The following is a 14283-nucleotide window of genomic DNA, read 5'->3' as shown; positions in this document are numbered from 1 at the left end:
TTTTAACTTGCTGATTCTTTTCCTCGGGCAAGAATATTTAGGTTTTTAAATACCTGACATGTTTCGGTGACGATGTGGTGACTGATGAAGGTGGAAGTAATTTGCCAAAACATGACAGGTATTTAAAAATGGTAAAGAATAGTAAATATTATTGTCTGAAGAAAAGAATCAGCAAGTTAAATTGTAAAGCCATGGGCAAAATGAACTTTATTAAGTTATTTTTAGTACTGTGACACTGGATAACTTTGGTCCCCCAGGTTTGTCCTAGCTGTTGCCTCGTGTGTCTCACAGTCAGAAACTCCTAAAGAAAACCTAAACTGGGTGGATTGCAAACTGGAATAATGGAAAAATAAACACACGTATGAACAGCTCTCCCAATTCACCGCCACATGCCAAAAAGATCAACCCCCCCATACCAAGGGTGTATGCAAAGTGTCACTTTCAGGATATGTATGAAGGCAAATAGCACTGATATCTTTTATAATAATGTCAACATGGAGTGTAACCGTGTATTTCCTGGTTCCTGATGATGTGAATGCATGCCGCCCAAATGTAATCCTGATTTCTGTTAATAGGATGAGATTTTGTTTGAATTAGAGCTGAACAGCATCTTCCTTTACTGAAATTACAGCAATCTATCAAGTTTGAAAATAGCAGAGAAGAAGTCGCAGTCAGAGAGATCTCAGAATAATTACGATGCTCCTAAGTGGACCAGTCAGACTCGTGGCGGTCCGTGTCAACGTGACACGCAGTCACTTTTCTGGGGAGGCGTACATGGGCTTCTGCTGTAGCTGCAGGGCTGATCTGATGAAGAACACAAACTGATAAACGCTTGTAGTAAAGTGCACATCTACCACGGAGGTCATTTCTCCAATCCAACTTCATCTTTCTATTATTAGATCAACACCCGTTTGAGATTCGATGAATTACATTTTCACCTGAAAACAACGACACAACAGTATAAGTAGGCTGTTGTAGGCTTTCTCCACAACCATGTTTATATATACAGTATATATATATATATATATATATATATATATATATATATATATATATATATATATATATATATATATATATATATATACAGTATATATATATATATATATATATATATATATATATATATATATATATATATGTACATATATATATATATATATATATGTACACACACATCTGTCCACACACTATATACACACACTTCTGTCCTTCTTTGTTTGCTTGTGTTTGTATCTGATAGACATTTCAAGTCCTCAGTTTGACATGAAAAAAAGAAAAAGTTACCTCTCTAAAATCCTCAATCTAATAGCCAAGCCCAAGCCAAGTCAACTTTATTTATAAAACACTTTAAAAACAGTATGAAATTCACTTTACTGCACTAAACCCAGATAACAAACGATGTTAAATCAATGTTGAATTATGGTCAAAAAGGTTGATTTTAGGTCGGTTCAACAACTGATGGTGGATCAACCATCAATCAATCATCCAATTCTAATGCCAACGTGTAATCAATGTTGAATGAACGTATTCTGTTTGTCGTGGACATGGCTTCAACATGGATTCAATGTTTCTGCCTAACCATCTTTCAACATTGACTCACTCATATTTTGCTATCAGGGAATAATCGACTAATAAGATAACAATCTTTTATTAACACTCCAAAATACCTGTGTACCAGCATTAAATACCCTTCACTGTCCCCAATAACAGCCCACATACCATTTACTCTGTTTACATTTTATATATATATATCTTATATATTATAACAATTAACCATAATTATACAATACAAATAAATTACACATTTACTTGATCTATATTTAGTCACAAGTACCAAAGGACCACCTTAACAGTGAAAAGATACAGTAAAAGAAGAAATGTGTTGTTGTTGGAAGGATTTGCAGTCAGCTGTAGTGATTTACAGGCAGCAACGGACCTTGTTGCCGCATGTCCTCTACGAGCTGCCGAAGCACTTCAGGTTCGGCCCGTGAATTCTTTCCCAAAGGAGATACATGTTTTCTGAGAGCACTCTGTGTACGAGGAGCATTTCTTTATAATAGCAAGGGTCGTAATCTTCAACGTTGGGAATGTGAAGTCCAGCAGTTTTTACCGCGGGGTGTGATTCGGGGCCGAGTCCCGCCTTTTCCATGCACATCCCAAAGTAGACATCATCGATGGGAATCAGGGTGATGGACTGAGACATGTTGTAGATGACCATGGCGGTGTAGCCGGACAAAATGTACCCGCCGCCGCCACAGTAGGGAGGGTACGACTCCGACTCGTGCACCTGCACCGGAACGAAGTATTTACTCCCTCGATCGCGGATGGGTCCCACGTAGTGGATCAGATGGCCCGTGAAGAGGTGCTTGCTCCCGTCATTGTCCTCGAGGCTTTGGAGATACAGGACCATGTTCTCTGTGTGGGCAAACACGTCGTCGTCTCCATTCAGCATGAAGCGCACACCGGGACAGTTTCTCTCCGTCCACTCCAGAAAGAGTACTTGTTTCAAGGTGAGGTTGTAGAAGGTGTCGCTGAAGTCCCACTGGAGAATGTCCCCGTACTTCTGCTGCTCCAGCTCAAGGAGTTTGTTCAGTCTCCTCTTCTCAGGACCCGAACCCATCGTGCCCGAGATGAAGATCCTCCGGATCCACACCCCGTTGTACAGCCTGTCCTTGGCCCAGGTCTTGCGCAGCATCTCCCTGCGGTCGTGGTTCGGTGGAGCGCTTTTGATGACCAGCAGGAGAAAGACTTCTGCAGACCCTTCAGGTCCCCCACATTTGTCAGGGTTGTCCAGGAGCATGGGGAAGTGTAGACAGTGGCGGTGGTAAAGAAAGTCTTGTATATTTCTAGGTAGAGAGCCGAAATCCGTGACATTGGACATTGAAATGTTTCTTTCACATTTGGGCCAGGAGTATTTATAAGTGGCGCTCCTTCTGGACACCTTTGCTTGGCTGGCGTACAGCTCCGCATGACTGCTTTGCTCTTTGACGTTGGGTTGGAGGAAAATGGGTGTGGAGATGGTGCAGTTTTCAGACAAGTAGAGATAAAGTAAAATGCAAAGAACTATGAAACCTCCTCCTGCGGTGGCATTTCTCTTCAGTTTCCTGCAACGAAACCAGAGGACGTCTCATCAGACATGAAGCTGAAGAGGCTGTTTTCATAGTGAGCAGGTACGCACACGAACTAGCGGCATGATCACAGGCCACAGATATCGGAGTGACAAAACAATGGACTTCATTACTTTACATTGTCGTTCAATTTTTACAAGCAATATTAAAAGAAAAAAAAGGACACTTATGTGTAATATTATAGCTACATGCCTACCACGCTTTACTTGTTTAAATATTCTTCTATCTTGGACACCTGTATTATTTAATGTACTGCCTTAAGAGTTTGTTTATATTCTGGTGAGAAGCACTTCAGATCCAGACAGGGAGACTTCCTGGTCCAATATAGCTTCCTTGAAGAGGACATATGTAGAAAAGGACGGACTACAATCATTTCTGGCAGTAATGCCAGTAAAATTAAACTTAAGAAATTTAACATGTGATCATAAACATTATTCTGGGTAGATTTATCATGCGTCGGGTGAATGGACACTTGACAAATATAATACAAATATCTGAATTGTATAGCTTCTTTTTAAAAGGGAGGTGACTGAGTGGATTACTCACACAAGTGTAATGTTATTTTGGTAACAGACAGACTGACTTTTCTTGTTTTGTTACAATGCATGCCGTCACACTGACGTTCAAAGACAAAGTCAGGATAAAAAGGAATACGGTAATATATGGTTGTAGTATTTAAAAGATTTGACATAAACGTGGCACCGTGAAGACTGACTTTTCTTGTTATGCTGCTCTCAAGTCAGCATTTCTTATTGTACTTGAATACAACGCCATTAATCCCACGTAGAAAACACTGACAATACTATTAGACCAACACTGATAAATGTTACTACAAAAAAAGTTCTGTGTGACCGACATTGATAAGAGTACATATAGAACAATGAGCCTGGGAAAAACAAACAAATCCGCTGAGACTGACTTGACAAACAAAACACATGTATGTTTAAGTGTAACAAGTTTTGTTCATATTCTCAAAAAAATGCGTTATTCAGATTAAATGTAATCCTGTGCTTGAGAAAATATTCTGACTGCTAATGATATACATCCAACACAAATATATAAACTAAGTTAGCACAGACCTGAATACAACTTAAAGTATAACACACTCATATATCAATCTGTAAATCAACCTATGTATCTATCTATCTATCTATCTATCTATCTATCTATCTATCTATCTATCTATCTATCTATCTATCTATCTATCTATCTATCTATCTATCTATCTATCTATCTATCTATCTATCTATCTATCTATCTATCTATCTATCTATCTATCTATCTATCTATCTATCTAAAGTGAATAAGTGAATATCTTACCTGAGCATGTTGGTAGATCAGTGTTCTCAGCATTTGTCCTTCTCTCAACAGGTGAATTGTGATAGTGACTGAAGTTTTGAGGTAGAGTTGATGTACTGGTTTACTACAACACTCTTTGCCCTGAGTTTAGCCTTTCAGGAAGCCAGAACTGGAACTATAACTAAAGGAAAGGACGATGTCATTCAAATCCTTTATTAAAAATGAATTAAAGTATTCACATTTTTTTTTAATAAATTCTCTGTGTTGTTCTGATGACATTATAAAAGGTGGAAGATTTTGTTTAGGGCTTTTTAAAATTGCCTGAGAAGGCAACATCAGCAGACAAAAGCCATGGTTCTCCTAGAAAAGTATTTTCCTCTTTCTCGTGTCAGCTGTAATGCTCATGATAACTCGTAAAATATGTGGATTTAAAGTTGCTGAAGTCCTGAGTGAAAACATCAGTAAAACATTTGTTTTACTGGAGATGCGCTCCAGACAAAAAGATGTGAAATTACAACAATGAAATACTAATTTCTTGTGATTTAAAATTGGCAATGCTGTACAGCTTAAAACAGTTTATAAAAACATTTCTGTAATGCCACCACAGCAGGAGGTTTCATAGTTCTTTGCATTTTTTATTTTCTCCTGCGGTGGCATTTCTCTTCAGTTTCATATCTGCTTCATTGGTGAAATCAGAAATGTAACAGGATGATAACTGATGAGGAAGTGACAATGGCTACCCAGCGACACAGGTGATCAGGTGCAGGGGAATTAGGAGCTGGGAAGCCACACAGTTTTTCAACCGTGCACAAAGAGTGTGTGTGGGTCCGCATGGTTTGTTCTATCACCAGCAGCTTAATGTGTTGTCTTTTTTGATAATATGCAAGCTTGCACTTAATCTTTCATTCAGCACCCGGTTTTTGGTAGGTGTTGTTTTTTGAAGCTTTGCACATGTGAAATAAAGTGTTGAACGCAGCTTTTGCCATAACATTTTGTTGAAAAACTCAGCTTCAATTAGTTTTTTGATCCGCTACATCCAAGGAAAGCTCTGCGCTCCAGTGCGTGCCAGCTGATTCCACTCAATTGGAGAAGGAGACAAGTGACCCTGCACAAACCAACGCCCAAGAGTCATGGTAGGACAAAATCTGAATTGTAAAAAGCTGTGTGGAAGAGATTGGCCTTCTCACAACAAGGATACAGGTAAATCCTGCTACAATTCTGAATAAAAACTTCGACAGTTCTGCTAAATCAAAGCAAAATGAGTAACGTGCGTGCAGCTGTCAATTAAAGTGTACCAGAAAATGAACATGGTAATGGACCTGTCAAACTCTCAGTTAAAGCGTTGGAAACCAAAATTATATCATACCAAAAGGAAAGGAATTCCAGATTAAAGAAACTCTGCAAAATAGCAAACGAAGTTGAGCAACTGATGCTTTCAAAGCAAAATGTGTCTGAGGTGCACACTAAGGGCCCGATTTACTAAAGGTTTGCGTGTGTAAAAACGTGTGCAAACTTGACAGCACCCGCAAACCAAAGTGCCAGCTGATCTACTAACAGCGTGCAAAGAGGACTGCGCCTCTGAAATGCGCAAAATAGCACACGCAATTCATTTAGTACTTTTGCCCTGATGAATAATCAATATGGGGCGTACCCGCCAGAAATCGCTAAATACTGGGAGGGGAAGATGCAAATTGGTCCATTTACCACGCGCAATGAGATTTACCAAGCCTGAAAGTTATTGCGGGGATTGTGATTGCGTCTGTATTTAATACGTTCGAAAGGAAGGTGCTAATCTCCACAAGCAAAAGGAGAAATATTTTATTTGAATGTTAAATCGAGTATTATTCAGCAAAAGGTTGCCACAGGAGGCACATTCATTTTTTTATTTGTGATAATAAATAAATCACGTGTTTTCATGGAGAAAAAAGTGTTTCTTATTATGCGCCTGTTCTGCAGTTGTCATACCCCGGTGTTGTGCCGTATGCACCCCTGCCGTGAAAAGCACCCCCTCGTCTGACAAAAATGATATTCTCATTCCGTGTCATGTTCTGTTTAGCGTCCAGTTTTGTGTTAATGATTCATGTTTAAATGCACTCATGGATTCCACAATAGTCATACTTTCCCACAATCACAGTCACAGATAACAAAAATCGGGTAAATGGTTATTGATGTCATTAATTAATAGCCTGCTTACTGTGTTGTCTTCCATAATATTTGTACATATATATAATATAAACTCCTAAGTATGTGTTTGTGTGAGTGTGTATATATAAATATATTGAAGTGTCAGTGTGTTGTTTTTTTTCTTGGTCTACTTATCATTGAATATACGAGGGGGTGCTTTTCACGGCAGGGGTGCTGAATACGGCACAACAATTTGCCTCTTCCACTAATATCTCTAACTCCAACTCGTCAAATTTCATTTTGCGCTTGCGACTATATCCTGCTTTCCATCCAGACTCTCCATGGCGCAAAGTTTGCGCCGCAAACCGTAAGACGCGCAACACCTCATTTAAATACTGCAGTTTGCACCTGTTATCAATTGCGCACGCAATCTTAGTTGATCACCCGCAAAACACACAACAACAGCACGCGCAAACTTTTTCAGTGCACACGCAATTTAGTACTCTTTATTTAGGATCTTAGTAAATCGGGCCCTAAGTGTGAAATGTTTTTAACTTTGTGTGTGGAAACCAAAGAACTGCATGAATCATTGAAACCATTGCTACCTGAGGATGAAGTGTTAAAACAAGATAAATGGTTTGAAGCAAGAATGAACAGCAATAAAGAAATGGTGCAAAAAATGGAAGACTGGTTGCTTGATTAAAAAGGAACAATGTGATGATGGAGAGGGGGGGGGGTCAGACAGTTATAATTTGTTTAAACTAAATGGTGAATCAAAACAGATAAATCAGAGAACTTGGGAGTGATACACTTGAGTTTAATTGTCTTCACTGGGATATACAGTAACATACACTGCTGCTGTGATGTACCTCAGTCTAATGAGTGTGATAAGATGCAGTGTCTAATCAGTAACTGATATCCTACAGGGATATCATTTAAAATGTTATGTTTTTTATGTGGTTTGACTGCTGTATTTTGAAACCTCCTTAATACAAAGTTCATGTCATTCAGGTGTGAGGATGGAAAGAAAGAAGAGAGAGAGAGAGAAAGAATCAGGACAGACAGGGGAAGCCAACAGGTTGGTCTAATATTAGGTGGAAGTGTAGGAACAGCCACTTGATAAGTGATTCATATCTAAATATGATTTATATTGAAAAATGATATAAGCAAGATGTGCAATTTATTCAATGCTATTAAAAATTCTTGTTGCACAAAAACCTAGATGCCCAGTATGGTTTGAATTTCTGCTGATACCAACCTGTGTCCTTTATCATGAAAAGGAACCCGAGAAGCACTTTAGGTGCATGGTTTTTAATATCATTGTCAAAGTTCTGCAAGAGTTGTCTGACAGGTTTTCCAATCTTCAGCTTGTGTCTGAGAAATTTAAATTCATCACTAAAATAGAGCACATAACAAAAGCTGAGCTGGAGAAATCAGTTACCAGATATGCCCTGACTACCTGTGATGTTTCCAGAGATAGTATTCAAGAGATATACCCAGCAAGCCGTCTACTAAAGGGTTACAAGGTTCTTGAGAAGTTAAATTTCCTCATACAGGAGAATCTTGATTTGGTGTTTCCAAATTTGACAGTAGCCATCAGAATATTCCTGACCATCCTGACCTCTGACGGTTGCATCTGCCCAGAGATCCTTCAGTAAACTGAAGCTTATCAAAACATACCTTCGTTCGAGTATAAGCAATGATCGCTTGACCCAGTTAGCAGTGACCTCTATTGAAAACAGTGTGGAACAGTTTATTTCTGTCATCTGTGTGTCCTCCGTTGTGTTGTGCTACGTGTTAGCAACACGGCTAGGTAGTGGCTAACTGCTGTTGGACAGCCCATTGGGGTTATAGTTACATAAACCTAGTCACATAAGCACTATATCAGTGGTCGGCAACTGGCGGCCCGCGGGCCAAAATTGGCCCGTCTCCAATAATATCTGGCCCGCCAGATGACATTGAAAATTTGATAAATCATTTTTTTTTTATTATTATTATTGACTATCACAAAAACGACAATTTCATAGAGAATTCAAAGCCTTTATTTAGAAAAGATAAAATAAAATAAAAGTAGGATCTTCATGATTCCGGACGCACACAATTCTGTATAGTTCCCTGTCACCTGTAGCATAGGGGGGCCTTAATTAGAGGTGCACACAAATATTCAGGAGTGACGTAGGCACAGACTCCCAGCAAAACTCCTGAAGCTGCTGAAATGGTAAGACGTATTTGTTGTGGTTTAAACTGTGAAAAATACAACCGATAACTTACCTTGAGTTTTGCTGTTGGTCTTTTAAATAGTAAAACGTCCATTCTATGTGTAAAAATACGTCGGAAAATCCGCCTCATTTGCATATCCTCTCACTGACTTCAGCAGACAGAGCTGCTGCTCCGTGTGCACGTACTACTGTTCATAGGTGCGTCATGGGTTTTTCATGTGTTTAATGTCGTTCTGTGTATTTTAAAGAAGGAATGCATTTGTTAGTAGCTTGACAGAAAATAATATTATTATCACCAAGTTAGTAATAAGCGGTTTCATAACGGAGCCACAGAGTAGCGCTAAAGCAGCAATAACACACTAATAACAGTCCGTAGCAAATTCAAGTTACTTTATTTAAACTAATAACTTTCTTAAATTACTTTTTGTACAAGATATAATAGTATAATAATACTAGTAGCCTATAGATAAGGGGAAAAAAGTTTTGTTTAGTAGAAAAAAAAACATGTTTCGCCTGATTGATGTGATGTTCTGGCCCACCATTCAGTTGCTCTGAAAAAATTTGGCCCGAGGCCAAACTTACTTGCCGACCCCTGCACTATATAGTGACAGAGAGATGCATAGGTGGCTCATAAAAAAGCTGATAATAAGATTGCAGAGAAGATAAGGATATACCTGTAACCTAACCTGTTGCTTTATTACCTGCACATCTCATTGTGTTCTATGTTCTACCTTTGTGTCGTTACCTCCTATCACCTTTAGAAAAAAACAAAACAAAAAAAATGTTGCCTGCATGTTCATATGTTCAGTGGATTATGGATTTAATTGAGAGAGGAGAAAACAAAACATGTTTTAAGGTGCAGTAGGCCTACACGGGATTTTGCGCTAGTTGAGCATTGCAACTTTTTTTTTTGCCCCCCCTGGGTAAGACTAATGCCCCCCCACACCTGGCATCCTGGTAACACCACTAAATGAACGTATTCTGTTTGTCGTGGACATGGCTTCAACATGGATTCAATGTTTCTGCCTAACCATCTTTCAACGTTGATTCACTCATATTTTGCTATCAGGGAATAATCGACTAATGAGATAACAATCTTTTATTAAGACTCCAAAATACCTGTGTACCAGCATTAAATACCCTCCACTGTCCCCAATAACAGCCCACATACCATTTACTGTTTACATTTTATTTATTTATATACACACACACACACACACACACACACACACACACACACACACACACACACACACACACACACACACAATGAGAAAGGTCAGAAAAGTATTAAAATGGCTCATCATTTTACCTTTTCTCTTTTCACTAAAGCATGGCTTTACTCTTATCATGCTTTAGTGTTAATATATAATTATAATAATCAATTTTATTTATAGAGCGCTTTTAAAAGATTTCAAAGATGGTTAAAAAAAATAAAATAAAAAAAAAATTATATATATATATATATATATATATATATATATATATATATATATATATATTATAACAATTAACCATAATTATACAATATAAACAAATTGCGCATTTACTTGATCTATATTTAGTCACAAGTACCAAAGGACCACCTTAACAGTGAAAAGATACAGTAAAAGAAGAAATGTGTTGTTGTTGGAAGGATTTGCAGTCAGCTGTAGTGATTTACAGGCAGCAACGGACCTTGTTGCCGCATGTCCTCTACGAGCTGCCGAAGCACTTCAGGTTCGGCTCGTGAATTCTTTCCCACAGGAGATACATGTTTTCTGAGAGCACTCTGTGTACGAGGAGCATTTCTTTATAATAGCAAGGGTCGTAATCTTCAACTTTGGGAATGTGAAATCCGAAAGTTTTTACCGCGGGGTGTGATTCGGGGCCGAGTCCCGCCTTTGCCATGCACATCCCAAAGTAGACATCATCGATGGGAATCAGTGTGATGGACTGAGACATGTTGTAGATGACCATGGCGGTGTAGCCGGACAAAATGTACCCGCCGCCGCCACAGTAGGGAGGGTACGACTCCGACTCGTGCACCTGCACCGGAACGAAGTATTTACTCCCTCGATCGCGGATGGGTCCAAAGTGCTGGATCAGATGGCCCGTGAAGAGGTGCTTGCTCCCGTCATTGTCCTCGAGGCTTTGGAGATACAGGACCATGTTCTCTGTGTGGGCAAAGACGTCGTCGTCTCCGTTCAGCATGAAGCGCACACCGGGACAGTTTCTCTCCGTCCACTCCAGAAAGAGTACTTGTTTCAAGGTGAGGTTGTAGAAGGTGTCGCTGAAGTCCCACTGGAGAATATCCCCGTACTTCTGCTGCTCCAGCTCAAGGAGTTTGTTCAATCTCCTCTTCTCAGGACCCGAACCCATCGTGCCCGAGATGAAGATCCTCCGGATCCACACCCCGTTGTACAGCCTGTCCTTGGCCCAGGTCTTGCGCAGCATCTCCCTGCGGTCGTGGTTCGGTGGAGCGCTTTTGATGACCAGCAGGAGAAAGACTTCTGCAGACCCTTCAGGTCCCCCACATTTGTCAGGGTTGTCCAGGAGCATAGGGAAGTGTAGACAGTGGCGGTGGTAAAGAAAGTCTTGTATATTTCTAGGTAGAGAGCCGAAATCCGTGACATTGGACATTGAAATGTTTCTTTCACATTTGGGCCAGGAGTATTTATAAGTGGCGCTCCTTCTGGACACCTTTGCTTGGCTGGCGTACAGCTCCGCATGACTGCTTTGCTCTTTGACGTTGGGTTGGAGGAAAATGGGTGTGGAGATGGTGCAGTTTTCAGACAAGTAGAGATAAAGTAAAATGCAAAGAACTATAAAACCTCCTCCTGCGGTGGCATTTCTCTTCAGTTTCCTGCAACGAAACCAGAGGACGTCTCATCAGACATGAAGCTGAAGAGGCTGTTTTCATAGTGAGCAGGTACGCACACGAACTAGCGGCATGATCACAGGCCACAGATATCGGAGTGACAAAACAATGGACTTCATTACTTTACATTGTCGTTCAATTTTTACAAGCAATATTAAAAGAAAAAAAAGGACACTTATGTGTAATAATATAGCTACATGCCTACCACGCTTGTTTAATTATTCTTCTATCTTGGACAGCTGTATTATTTAATGTACTGCCTTAAAAGTTTGTTTATTTTCTGGTGAGAAGCACTTCACCAAGTACCTGGGTGTTCACCTGAACAATAAACTGGACTGGACTGTAAATACTCAGGCACTTTATAAGAAAGGCCAAAGCGTGAGGGACGGCCTCCTGAGGACCTTTTATGACTCTGTGGTGGCGTCGGCCGTCTTCTATGGTGTGGTCTGCTGGAGCAGCAGCATCACTGCAGCAGAGAGGAAGAGACTGGACAAGGTGGTAAAGAAAGCCGGCTCTGTCCTGGGCTGCAGTCTCGACCCGGTGGAGGTGGTGGGGGAGAGGAGGATGGTGGCTAAGCTGTCCTCCATCATGGACAATGTCTCCCACCCCCTTCATGAGACTCTCAGAGCCCTGGAGAGCTCCATCAGCGACCGGCTTCGTCACCCGCGATGCACCACTGAGAGGCATCGCAGGTCCTTCCTCCCCGCTGCCATCAGACTTTACAACCAGGCCTGCTCAGTAGCCAACGGACAATAATTTATAACTAATAACAAGGATTATCTTATTTTATCTTATCTTCAGGTCCAGACAGGGAGACTTCCTGCTCCAATGTAGCTTCCTTGAAGAGGACATATGTAGAAAAGGACGGACTACAATCATTTCTGGCAGTAATGCCAGTAAAATTAAACTTAAGAAATTTAACATGTGATCATAAAAATGATTCTGGGTAGATTTATCACGTGTCGGGTGAATGGACACTTGAACCGACGGACCGCCCTTTGATCAACTGATTCCTCGTGATGAATTGAAAAAAGAAAAGGAAATTACAAATATAATACAAATATCTGAATTGTATAGCTTCTTTTTAAAAGGGAGGTGACTGAGTGGTTTACTCACACAAGTGTAATGTTATTTTGGTAACAGACAGACTGACTTTTCTTGTTTTGTTACAATGCATGCCGTCACACTGACCTTCAAAGTCAAAGTCAGGATAAAAAGGAATACGGTAATATATGGTTGTAGTATTTAAAAGATTTGACATAAATGTGGCACCGTGAAGACTGACTTTTTCTTGTTATGCTGCTCTCAAGTCAGCATTTCTTATTGTGCTTGAATACAACGCCATTAATCCCACGTAGAAAACACCGACAATACTATAAGACCAACACTAATAAAAGTTGATAAAAGTTACTAAAAAAAAAGTTCTGTGTGACCGACATTGATAAGAGTACATATAGAACAATGAGCCTGGGAAAAACAAACAAATCCGCTGAGACTGACTTGACAAACAAAACACATGTATGTTTAAGTGTAACAAGTTTTGTTCATATTCTCAAAAAAATGAGTTATTCAGATTAAATGTAATCCTGTGCTTGAGAAAATATTCTGACTGCTAATGATATACATCCAACACAAATATATAAACTAAGTTAGCACAGACCTGAATACAACTTAATCTATCTATCTATCTATAGATATGAAGTGAATATCTTACCCGAGCATGTTGGTAGATCAGTGTTCTTAGCATTTGTCCTTCTCTCAACAGGTGAATTGTGATAGTGACTGAAGTTTTGAGGTAGAGTTGATGTACACTCTTCACTCTTTGCCCTGAGTTTAGCCTTTCAGGAAGCCAGAACTGAACTATAACTAAAGGAAAAAACGATATCATTCAAATCCTTTATTAAAAATGAATTAAAGTATTCATTTTTTTTTATAAATTCTCTGTGTTGTTCTGATGACATTATAAAGGGTGGAAGATTGTGTTTAGGGCTTTTTAAAATTGCCTGAGAAGGCAACATCAGCAGACAAAAGCCATGGTTCTCCTAGAAAAGTATTTTCCTCTTTCTCGTGTCAGCTGTAATGCTCATGATAACTCGTAAAATATGTGGATTTAAAGTTGCTGAAGTCCTGAGTGAAAACATCAGTATAACATTTGTTTTTCAACCAAAAGTGTATATGTGTGCATTATTACTATATTTAATATATATACATATATATACGCACACATATGCGTACACATACATAAATATACACATACAAACCCAGTGTTTTTTTTTTTTGTTTTTTTTTTTTTGGGGGGGGGGGGGGGGGGGTGACGACCTCCACTGCCAATCCAGGAAGCAGGAACACACGAAGACACACGTCAAGCAGTCAAGTCAGTAAAACATTTGTGAATGAATGGGGAGAGGGAGAGATGCGCTCCAGACAAAAAGATGTGAAATTACAACAATGAAATACTAATTTCTTGTGATTTAAAATTGGCAATTCTGTACAGCTTATAAAAACATTCTGTAATGCCGCCGCAGCAGGAGGTTTCATAGTTCTTTGCATTTTTTATTGCCATAACAAGCTATACACCACATATCATAAACTTATAAAGTTCCTCACAGGACTTTCAGACAACTGTTGGACTGATCAAAGTACATTTCTA

The 14283-nt window shown here is 39.5% G+C and overlaps 2 protein-coding genes across 2 annotated transcripts; both read right to left on the bottom strand.

Moving 5' to 3' along the window:
- Positions 1-1190: 1190 nt before the first annotated feature.
- On the bottom strand, positions 1191-4516 carry LOC133459734 (N-acetyllactosaminide beta-1,3-N-acetylglucosaminyltransferase 3-like). The gene is made up of 2 exons (XM_061739963.1): positions 4452-4516; positions 1191-3107 (listed from the first exon to the last, which is right to left on the bottom strand). Exons 1-2 carry the CDS (start codon positions 4457-4459, stop codon positions 1958-1960), a joined length of 1158 nt encoding a protein of 385 aa, XP_061595947.1. The 5' UTR covers positions 4460-4516; the 3' UTR covers positions 1191-1957.
- Positions 4517-10251: 5735 nt separating this feature from the next.
- Positions 10252-13409, bottom strand: LOC133460319 (N-acetyllactosaminide beta-1,3-N-acetylglucosaminyltransferase 3-like). Its single transcript, XM_061740937.1, has 2 exons — positions 13348-13409; positions 10252-11618 (listed from the first exon to the last, which is right to left on the bottom strand). Exons 1-2 carry the CDS (start codon positions 13353-13355, stop codon positions 10469-10471), a joined length of 1158 nt encoding a protein of 385 aa, XP_061596921.1. The 5' UTR covers positions 13356-13409; the 3' UTR covers positions 10252-10468.
- Between the last annotated feature and the right edge of the window lie 874 nt (positions 13410-14283).

Source organism: Cololabis saira, chromosome 14, assembly GCF_033807715.1.
Source record: "Cololabis saira isolate AMF1-May2022 chromosome 14, fColSai1.1, whole genome shotgun sequence".
Classification (NCBI taxonomy): Eukaryota; Metazoa; Chordata; class Actinopteri; order Beloniformes; family Belonidae; genus Cololabis; species Cololabis saira.
The sequence above is the reverse complement of the archived record's forward strand: the minus strand, read 5'-3'. Positions and strand labels throughout refer to the sequence as shown.